Here is an 11,259-nt window from a genome sequence, read left to right on the forward strand (position 1 = left end):
GTGTGCTGACTAAGATGATAGGTTCCTGTGCTTTGCAACCAAAATACAAACTGAGCCAGCAATACTGTGACAGAGAAATGTGATGCTCACTTGATTTTGTGTGTTTACAGAGTAAATTAACACGACACTTTATGCTTCCAAATTCAGGTATCATTAAACTCCGCAGAAACCCACCACCCAGTCTGAAAGGGCCACAGTACACCCTGAATGTCACTGCGATAGATGACAATGCCTCGGGGGGACCCACTCCTCTCAGCAGTTTTGCTGAGGTTATTGTAGGAATTAATGACATTAATAACAACAAGCCTGTCTTTAGAGAGGTAAGATGTCTTTGTCTTTCTGCAGATATTCTTTTCCCATCTAAGGTATAACTGGGATAACAGAGTCTCCATAGCCACTGGTGGTTGCTGGTGGGCTGAAGGGTCTGTGTGTGCAGAGCAGAATGAACTTGTAAGTGAACAGTCAGCTTGTAAGCAGTCAGCTTTCTTCCTAGAGGAAGTGTAAAGACTTCGTCCTCCTTTTCCCTTCCTCTCCCTTAGGGATTGATTTCTTTGTGTGCATCAGTAGTAGTAGCAATTTTCTTCCAAGTTTTTCCCAGACCTGCTGGAAAAATACTGGCACTGTGCAGCAGATTCATGTGACTCTGTGTAATATTTAGGGTGGGATGTTTGGGTGTATTTTTAGTGCGCTTACTACAGTGACAGCACCTGGGTTCTGGAGAACCAGCCTCCAGGCACGCGTGTGCTACAGGTAGAAGCCTACGATGCAGACCTCGGCATCAATGGACAGGTGAAGTATGGGCTCATGCACCGAGATGGAGCTTCCCTAGGCTTCAGCATTGACCCAGACACAGGTCAGTAGCTTCAGGTTACTGAGAAAAAATGAAAATTATGTTATATTGTAGTGGAAATGCCACTGTATCAGTATGTTCATATAGGCTCATGCTAAACCATGTAACTGCATGGTCAGCTGTGACAGTTTACAGGTAAACACCGGAAAATGCTCAGGGTATGTAAATAGCCATGCACATAGATTAGATTAAGGTTGTAGTGGTTCAAATCATAGTAGGTTTGGGTTGAAAAAACATGAAAGATCATGTCTTTCCACTACCCCTGCAGTGGACAGGGAGACCTTCCACTAGACCAGGCTGCCCAATGCCCCATCCAACCTGGCCTTGAACACTTCCAGGGATGGGGCTTCCACAGCTTCCCTGGGTAACCTGTGTTGGCAGTGTCTCACCACCCTCACAGTAAAGAATTTCTTTGTGATCTAAACATATTCTCCCTCAGTTTAAAGCCATTATCCCTTGTCCTATTACTACATGCCCATAGATACTTTCCAGCTCTTGTGTAGGCCACCTTTAGGCACTGGAAGGTGCTGTAAGGTCTCCCTGGAACCTTCTCTTCTCCGGGCTGAAAAATCCCAGCTCAGTCTGTCTTCACAGGAGAGGTTTCAAACCCTCTGATCATCTTCATGTTTCTCTTCTGGACTCACTCCAACAAATGCACATCCTTCTTATATCAGAGGTCCCAAATGCAAATAAAATAGTTCAGTATGTTCAATAAGAAGATAAATAAGTTCAATAAGAAGATAAAATTGTGTTCTGTATCACTTACCTTCTTATTTGGATCAAGGGTAGCAGAAAATGTGAGTTTTACAGGTCAAGATTATTCTTCCCTGTGATGTGGCCACAGTTTATTTCTCATGTCACACACAAATAGGAGATCCAGTGCACTGCAGGCAAAACCCTCATACAGAACAAGGCAACAATATTTTTACTTATGATTTATGTTAAATTAAGATGTTATATAATTGTTGATGTTTCCATAGTCAAAATAGGAAAATGGGATAGTGTTATATCCAGAACTGTGCAGGAGATTGGAAGGGACTATAACAGAGCTGAGGAACTTTGAGCATTGTAGAGAAATAGGTCTAGAAGTGGCCTCAAGAAGCCCAGTTCAAAATCTGCTAACCAGAAGAAAATAGCTGAGGTACAGAGAGATACTTGATTAGTAGGGAGGAAAACCCGAAATTTTGAGAAAATTGTTTGATTTATCCATATAATTTTACTCAATTTTAATCTGTTCAGTGAGACAGTCTCCAACTCCTGTAGCAGAGGTTACTTTGGTCATATCACTTGTGTCTTCTGCAGTGTGACTCCTCCTCAAAGTAATAATGAGCTGATTCAGTTACTCGCACTACCACTGGAGTAAACCTAGAGAGGCCCTTCAGTGCAAAGGAGAAATTCCTTCTGTGCTCCATGAGCCATGATATCTCAGATACTCAGACTGGGCTTCTTACCAGGGCAGCAGGAAAAAGGCGACATGAGGCATGTGAGGGGAGGAGAGAGAGGAGAACTGAAGTTGGTCTAGTCCAAGACATGTTGCAGGGTCGATGAGGATCGAGCTTCACGGCTGTGTTGCGTGTGGTCAGAGCTTCCTTTTGCTCAGGAGATGTGCAGATTCCTCTCTGCAAATTCGGTCCTGAGGCTGTGACAGGCAGCACAGGAGGTGTCTGTGCTTGCAGGAGTCATCACCACCACGCAGAGTTTTGACCGGGAGAGGCAGAGGGAGTACACTCTGTCTGTCACTGCCACTGACCAGGCGCAGGAGCCGCTGATCGGCGTGTGCCAGGTCACCGTCCTCATCGCTGACGTCAACGACAACGACCCCAAGTTTGACAAGAGTCGCTATCAGTGTGAGTGCTACTTAACTGCTTGTCCCACTACTGCCGCATCAATCTTTTAGAAGGTTATTCCTTGTAACAGTGGTCACTTCTTTTGTTGCCCACTAAGCCAGTTACTGTTTAACCCATCTTCAGTGGGAATGTGCAGAATTAACCAGTCCTCTTTAGTCACCGCAGTTCTCTTAAAAACTGACATACTTCACTCCTACAGATGAGGCAGATCTGATCCCTTCTCTTTGCAGTTTTTCTCTGCCCAGTTTTTTCTGCACTGAATTTTTATTTGATGTCCCTAAACAAAACATGACATCCTAGCTGGGAAATCAACCCTGAGTAGAAGTACAATTGTCATCTGTGTCTTTGTAGCACAGCACCTCTGTTTGAATAGACTGAAGTAGCATTGAGTCTTGCCAAACATTGCAAAATCCTTGGTTTCTAGGCTACCTTTGGCTGGAAGCCAACACCTGCTGCATTTGTCCTGCTGAGCTACCTTTTCCCATTTGACCTGGTGACATTCCCTTTTTCATCCCCGCATCATATGCTTTACATCAGTCTTTTGTTTAATTTTATTTGATGCTTCTCCAGTAGAATCCTGCATTTCATTACACTTGGACTCTCTGCATTTAATGTCATCCACAAGTCATGAGTATAATCTCTAGTTGTTGGACTGGAATAGGTCCTTCCTTGCATAATTGCTTGAAAATGGAAAAAAAATTGTTGCTGGTACATCTGTCAACAACTTCATTTTGGAGTTTTTTTCCACTTGTGTGAAATGTCATGGAGGGCAAAGCAGTGACCCATGTCTTATTAAAATGAAGATGGCTTATAAGAAAATTGTCTTTAACATCACAGATGCCAGCATTTTAGGATTCAAAAATAAGTTGGATGTTTATATTTTAGGACTTTAACAACAAGTGACATCTGCTGGGAAATATGCTAAATATACATCCACACTTCAGAGTTATGTACAAGGACAGAAGGAAGATTGTGTTGCACCTTTTAAAGTATCTTGTAGTGACTAATTCTAAGTGCCAAATTCATTAAAATGTGTAGATTTGGAATAGCCATTTCTACATTCTTACCAGCATCTTCTACGAATCTGGCCAAAGCAGCACTGAGAAGTTGAGCAGGAATGATCTTCCTGTAGAGAAATATTTTTGAGTGGAGCAGACAATCCCTGAGGTAGAGGTAACGTTTGTGCAAAGATGAACCTTCTATTCTACCATCACACATGTCCTTCAGGTAAAACTGCCCAGGATTCCTCTTTTTCAAAAGTTGTGAAGCTGAGAGGTTGCATTTGTAATTATGGTGGCTTCAGCACTTCAAGGAACAGGCTGATTTTTTTCTTCCTTTTTTCATGAACAGAGGGTACCAGCAAAGGTTCTGAAGCAAAGGTAGCTTTTTGAGATGGCAGAACTGCAGATAATGAGGTCACGTTATGCCTAGCACTTTCCCAGAATCTCTACATAAATAATCAATGCTTGAACGTCACAGAATTAAAAATAGCTTCTTCCCTAACAAGATCAAATGCCATTAGTCATAGGTTTCTATTCATCCTGGAAACTGCTGGTTCTTTACTCTCAGCACTAGCATGTTGGTCAAATTCCTGATTTAGCCATGCATCTTATCATCTCTCTGCAAAACAGACATTAAAGAAATGCTTAACTGTAGTAGGGATGGTACAGTAAATGTTAAAGTTGTGTCATCAGCAAGCAAAGCACATGAAATGCGAGAGTACCACCCTTCCAAGTAACTTTGTCTTTTTTATTACAATGCACTTTAACAGAATTTGACTGTTAAAGTCAGCATAAATACACACACACACACACACAAACAAAATCTTAACACAAAAAAGGAGAATTTTACAGTGATTTATGGCAGTTAATTCAATTTTCATTAATCTATCTTAGCGCTGGTAAATCTCTTGCGAGATTAGCTTTGTCTGTTACTGACATACAAAAGACAAGAATCCCAGGACAATTAAATGACACAGGGAGGAGTGAAGCCAATTAAATCTCAAACTACTGCTCATGGAGCAAGTGGTTGGTGTTGTTTAAAGTTGTACTGCTCCACTACTACACACTGTAGACATTAAAGCAGAAGACCAAAACAGAAAACATAACTGCTCCATAAGTAGTGTGCAGTTCTGATTATCCCACATCAAAAATGCTAAAGGACATGCATATAGGGGAGGCCAAAGATAGGAAATAGTTTCTGAGCAAGACACGAATTAACAGATTGACTGGGTTGCCTAAGCCCAACTGCACTGTCAGTTTTAATACACTGAGCTGGTGGAGACTTAGTACAAGGAAACAACTCAAAAACACAATCAGGCAAGCACACATAGCTACTTGAAGGAGGAATTGGGACTGGATGGCTGAGGATAGAGGTAAGAGTTGGACAAAAATCAGTGTAATGTAAAGACGAGTGTGGAAGAAAGACAGCTGGCAGGGATGCAGTAGTTTCATATGAAACTGCCTCGCAGAGTGGAGGGGTGCAAGAAATGACTGCTCATGATTTCCCATCATTCTGTTGGTGTCTCTTCCAGAAATCAGGCTTTAGGATGACAGAATTAGTCATCTGTGCAGTGGGCTCTTCGAATACGTGATTTTGCCACCAGATTTTTTAGATGACAATTACAAAGAAGGATTGGTCTCTCTAGAACTACAAGCAGAAAGACATGACCTCTGACACAGGTGGATTTCTGGGAACAGGGAGTGAAACCTAAAGAAAGAGACATACATAAAATGACCATTTCCCTTGCTCTGGTCAGCTTTTCCAAAACACTGGGGGGTTGGAGGCATTTTCTCTGTGACTTGAGTCTTTATTACTTAGTGCCTCCCACTGGCAGGGCTGCCAGTACCACTCATACTCAAGATTAATTCAATTCAACAGAATTGCCTTTGATGCCAGCCTGCTTTTATCATCAGCTGAGCCCACAGGCTGGGCTGTGGTCTGAAGCAGTGGGCATGTGAGCCACTGTGGGGCTTGCCAGTGCCGCCGTGGAGAGGCACCAGCGCTGGCAGCAGCAGTGTCAGTAAATCTGCACCACTAGCAGCTCACTTAACAGCCCAGTGTGGCAGGAGAGAGGGAAAGGAAAGCTAAAAGAGGACTGTAGACACTGTTGGTGACAATACTTTATAAACTGCCTCGGTACAGAAGCGTTTAGTCTCCCATGAAGGGAACAATGATGTTTTACAGGGGTATTTATTTACAAATACAGCCTGCTAAACCAGAGCAGACTTGCTGACAATACCTTTGTCTTTTCAAAGACTTCCTTAGCGAAGACACTCCGGTGGGGATGAGTTTCCTCCGAGTTGCAGCTCACGACAGTGACCAGGGTGTGAATGCTGCTGTCACATACTCCATGTTAGAGCATCAGCTGGAATACTTCCAGATCAACCCCAGCACAGGCTGGGTGTATGTGAATGGCCCGCTACATAATGTGAGTAATGTGAGACTCCAGCCCTTCAAATCCATTGCGGAGGGTTAATTGAAGTCTCTTGGTTTGTACAAAATAGTTTTCAAGTATCCTCTGCCTTTGTTTCTAGACAATGCGCATTAGCCGCTATATTGTAGCGACAGATGGTGGGAACAGAAGCAGCACCGCGGAGCTGATGGTGACTGTCACTAGTGCACTGAGCCAGCCACCCCGCTGGGAGCAGAGCACATACTGGGTAACCATCCCCGAAAGCACCATTCGTGACACCAAGATTGTGGTATGTTAAAAGCATGATTACTTCCCTCCCTCTTCATTGCCACGTTTTCCTCTGTTATGCTCTAAGTCAGAAGTTCAGAGATGCCCGCTCTGCAGCCTTACTGCCTTGCACTATTCCCTTATGAGCCTTCACTGCTGTGCACCCATTAAAGTTTGTCAGGTGTACCTGTCATAGAATAGGGTGGCATTTCAGCTGCAGCAGTTTTCCCAGTGAATTCTTACATTAATGGCCCTCAAGGTGTGCTTCCACAGGAACAAGACTTATGTTCTGACAGAAAAGGAAATTCTTGTGTGTTCCCTCCAAGAGCCATCTCCTCACTCCTCCATACTCAGTGGGCTGTGCTATCTGCTTGTGTCTTTCTTAAAGCTTTTCTCAGTTTAGCCCGAGAGCATGGAGTCACATAGTTTGCTTTGGACTCTTGTAACTCAAATTAATTCCTTTTTAACCCATAGAGACATAGTCTTTAAGGACAGAAGACTTAGTCTTCTATATATTGCCACATAATTCCTGCCTTCCTCCTCCTGCATGTAATATTCAAGTACTTGGAAACAATTTAGTGTTTGAGTTTTTCTTCTGTAACTTGCTGAGTAAAATGTACAACTCAATGGAGAAATGGTCTCCTTATGGATTAGTTTTGCTTTGGAAGAAGGAGAGAGGAGGGATTGATTTCCTATAGCTGTGCTGCAGTTCTGGCTTGGCACATTTACAGACAAATAAATTTACTGTTGATTAAACACCTGCAGCAAACCTAGGTATTGTAAAATAAAACTCAGCTCTGTAAATGTTTCTATTTTGCCTGTTACCTGAGTCATACAGGCATGTATGTTCTTGGAGTACATACATGTGTGTATGTTTCTGCCATCAAACTCAACACATAACACTTGTAACTCCGGCTTCATGAATGTATCTGGTGGCTCTTTTCTTCTTCAGACCATCAAAGCCACATCCCCCCTTGGTGATCCCAGGGTTACGTATAACCTGGAGGAGGGTCAAGTTCCAGAGACTAACATGCCAGTTCGTTTCTATCTGAAGCCAAACAGAGCTGATGGATCTGCTTCTCTTCTAGTCGCTGAACCACTTGACTTTGAGACTACTAAGTTTTTCACCCTGACAGTCCGGGCACAAAATGTAGCAATGACTCCTTTAGCTTCCTTTGCCACTGTTTGTGTCAATATAACAGGTAAGCTTTGTTGCTGTTCAGAAAAATATTCTTATTATTTTTAGTATAATGCCATGAATTAAGGTAACATCCATGAAATGCCAAGCCACCTCAGAATGCTTTGTACATTTCTATACTGTAAAAAGTCATGCAGTCATTAAACAATGTCAGAGGCAAATCCTAATACAACTATCAAATGTGGAGATGTGATACTGCAAAAATGGGCTGTTTGAATGTTTAGGCAGCACTGTGCCTGGTTCTGTAAAGGTAATCAGAAACATTTTCTTTCAAAAGGAGGAGAAATCTAGTATTTGTTCCCAAGCTATTACAAGGAGATGAGTACTGGAAATAGTCTATACTATAAAAAGAGAAGCGACTCAGGCTGGGTTTGTGTTGGATATCTGTTTAGGGATTTTTGTTGCATTCAGTATTTTCCACTGCATATTGAGATTACATGTACAGAAATAAATTTACCCTTATGATAAACGCAATTTTCAAAAATTTGATCCAAACTTCCTTACAGCAGGATCTTTTCATAAGGCTCTGTTCCAGTAGATCCACATAAAACTATAAAGCTGATATTAATCCCTGCTTTTTGCAGGATTAGTGGAGTTACTTTTGTTAGGCAGACATTCAAATGAAAATATGAATAAATGAAGTCTCCAGCAAAAACATTTGTCTTGCTCACCACTATGGAAATGAAAATGGGGTAATAATTTGAAAAGGAATCCAACTTTCCTGCTTCACTTTATCACAGCATTGTCCTGTCTTTCACAATCCATCAATGCAAAACCCCTTCAGGCTGTAGAGCAGGGTCTGAGCCTCCTAGCCTTGTAGGTTATGGACCCTGTCCCAAAGGGTTTTTCCTGTAGTGCCAGAATTGGTACCAGAAATTGGTACAGAAATTGGTACCAGAATTTGGCAGAAACTTCATTCTACTCACAAGAAAAAAATCCTTTTTCAGTAATTTAGCTGTGGATGAAAGCCCTCCTGGTCCTGGCATTCATGGACTTAGTATATGTCTGGTCAAATCATTAGCCACTATCTCAACTGGGATTAGGCCACTATCTCCCAGTGTCTGTAAAATGCCTCCTGACTTCTACCATGAGAATGGGAAAACCCAGAGCAGGATTGCTTATTACTATAAACAATGTAAGTTCTTCCTCCAAGCAAAATACACCCCTGGGGGGAAAAAACAAAAAAACACAGTAAACAAAAAAGTTTTCAAATATTTTCTTACCGTGATCTTCATCAACTCCTTTTTCAGATGTCAATGACAATGTTCCATTCTTCATGTCTTCTAACTATGAGGTATCTGTGCCAGAAGGAGCTGATGTTGGCACGTCCGTGGTTCAGGTGATAGCTATGGACTTGGATTCTGGCCTACACGGAGAGGTTTGACCTTAAACCAGTTCTTTTTCTCACAATACTCAAGTTGTAGTACTGTAATTAGTGAGAATGTGCAGCCAGCTGATGGCAGGGAATGGGCCCCCAGCAATTCTTACAGCACTTGTCAAGCGTTTGTCTATCTTGGCTGGTGTGCATCTCATGGGATGCAGGCAGAGAAGATGCTCTTTGTGATCTCAGGGTCCTGCAGCATGGCAGCTCATCCTGATCCAGCAACCATGACAAAGCACTGCTGCATGATTCTCAGGGTTGCTCCCATGACAAGACAAGTGGATGTGGCTGCAGGACATGTTTTCACACTCCTGCCTCTTTAGCTCATTTTTTAATTGACCATCAGTGCTTATTGTAAATTATTCACAGCCTTTTAAATATAGTCAGTTAAATACCATCATTGGTCAAACCAACATTCAACCATTATAGAAATAATGACTCAGCCCTAGGAAAAAGCAGAATTCTAAAGGGAACTAATCATTTTCTTTGTATTTTCCTGAGCCATTTCTAAAAATCCTACTAGCTCTTCTGTGAAGAAACTCTAGATAGTGGAGACTCTCGATACTCTGCTCATTTTGTAGCTTTTGAAGGGCAACCTGTGTTGTAGAACAGTCTGGTGCTGCTCTGGGCATGATTTGAGGGATGGAACTGGTGTTTTTTCAGAGAAAGACCAGAGGTTTTCATTTACTCAGTGTTGTTGAACAGCACCCAAATTATTAACTGGTTTTGGTCTTTTTTTTTTTTTTTTTTTTTTTTTTTTTTTTTTGATATCAGAAGCACAGTGGATTACTAGAAGATGAGGAGACACCAGGGAAAATGCCAGTCCATACATTCTCTCTCCTTCTGTTATTAATGATCTTTCTTAACTGCTCCTACCGGCCTCTGTTGGGCTCGATACAGGGCTTGATGGGCCTTGATATCACTGGTACAGATGTTCTTCTGTTTGAGAATTCTGCACTTTTTATATCAAAATAAACAAAAGACTTAGAAAAAATAAGTTCAGATGATCTGTCTTTCCTCAGAGTGTTGCTGCTTTGCAGACAGTATGAAGAGGCTTCTGAGGAAGGGGGAGGTCACAGCACTTGGACATACAAATGAAAATAGAAAATTTAACCTCTTTTAATGATTTCCTTTTTTAGGTTCACTACTTAATATTAAAAGATGCTAATGAGGATTATCAGTTCTTTACCATTGAACCTGAGACAGGAATTATTTACACCCAGGCATCTTTTGACAGAGAGAAAAAAGCCTCTTATTTGATTGAAGTTCAGTCTCAGGACTTATCAGAATCTGCTAGACCTGGTGTTCATGGGCAGCCTAACACAGGTAAAACTAAGGAATTCTATATTAGGCTTTTTGCCTTTTATAGTCTTGGCAGGTATGTGAACTGTTTGGAATAATGCAAGGTATTCCACCTCTGCCATTTCTACTCTGTGTGCTCCTCTTGCATCTCCTTAGACACAGCCTACGTGAGGATTTTTGTCAGCGATGTGAATGACAACGCTCCGGCATTTCCTCGCTCAGCGTATGAGGTCAGCATTGATGAGGACAGGGATGTGGGAAGTCCTGTTGTGACAGCAACAGCAGATGACAAAGATGAGGGTGAGTGGACCATGCATGTCTTTTTAAGTCCTTTTAGTGTTAATGTGTGTTTGTGTGTAGGGTAGGGCTACTTCTTTCATGGGCAAACAGCTATCTGCATTCAGGAGACAATTCCAAATTTCAAAGAGATTTGTAAAAGTGAGGAGAGAAGTTCTGGGTGCATGTGAGTGTTTTCTTTAATTGGGTGCTCAGGTTTGTAATGAAAAGGTTAAGTTAGCTGGCAATGTCTTTGGGGCAGAATGAAATTGCCTGGAATTGCAACACTGCTGTAATTTTATACTCACTCTTTCCGGAGCACATGGTTGCTTTTTACTGACTCCTGTGCTTTCAAGATCTCCCTAGGAGTCGGTTCTATTTACCACTACTGCAAAAAAATCAAATGTGTGCTTTTTGGTTAAATATGCTTGTGGAAGAATCTGACGAACAGTGGAAAATGTGGGATGGCATGGCTAGAAATGAAGTCAGGAAGAAAGAGAAAGTCAGACCTTCCATTTGGGCTCACACTGACGCCAGCTCTGATGGTGTGAAGCTGCCCCTACTGAGTGGTGAAACCAGATGGGCAGAGCCAGTCCAAGAGCATGCACCACTAGTCAATCCCTGTCTTTGCATTTTGGTTGCTTTTGTGAGCTGGTCCAGCTCAATTTGCTGAAGAGAAACAAATCTATTGGTTAAAAGAAGGCAAGCTGGTGACAGAGCCCA

The 11,259-nt window shown here is 42.1% G+C and overlaps 1 protein-coding gene across 1 annotated transcript in view; it reads left to right on the forward strand.

Annotated features, from left to right (window-relative positions):
* The window catches only part of LOC110477470 (neural-cadherin), a 54,589-nt gene that overhangs the window by 20,454 nt on the left and 22,876 nt on the right, over positions 1-11,259 (forward strand). The window contains exons 8-16 of the mRNA XM_085572359.1: positions 148-320; positions 685-853; positions 2,527-2,697; positions 5,955-6,127; positions 6,234-6,401; positions 7,332-7,581; positions 8,828-8,955; positions 10,098-10,284; positions 10,417-10,560. Coding sequence (XP_085428485.1) covers positions 148-320; positions 685-853; positions 2,527-2,697; positions 5,955-6,127; positions 6,234-6,401; positions 7,332-7,581; positions 8,828-8,955; positions 10,098-10,284; positions 10,417-10,560 — 1,563 coding nt within the window. The remainder of the gene's footprint in view (positions 1-147; positions 321-684; positions 854-2,526; positions 2,698-5,954; positions 6,128-6,233; positions 6,402-7,331; positions 7,582-8,827; positions 8,956-10,097; positions 10,285-10,416; positions 10,561-11,259) is intronic.

Source organism: Lonchura striata, chromosome 2, assembly GCF_050655825.1.
Source record: "Lonchura striata isolate lonStrDom1 chromosome 2, ASM5065582v1, whole genome shotgun sequence".
In the NCBI taxonomy this organism is placed as follows: domain Eukaryota; kingdom Metazoa; phylum Chordata; class Aves; order Passeriformes; family Estrildidae; genus Lonchura; species Lonchura striata.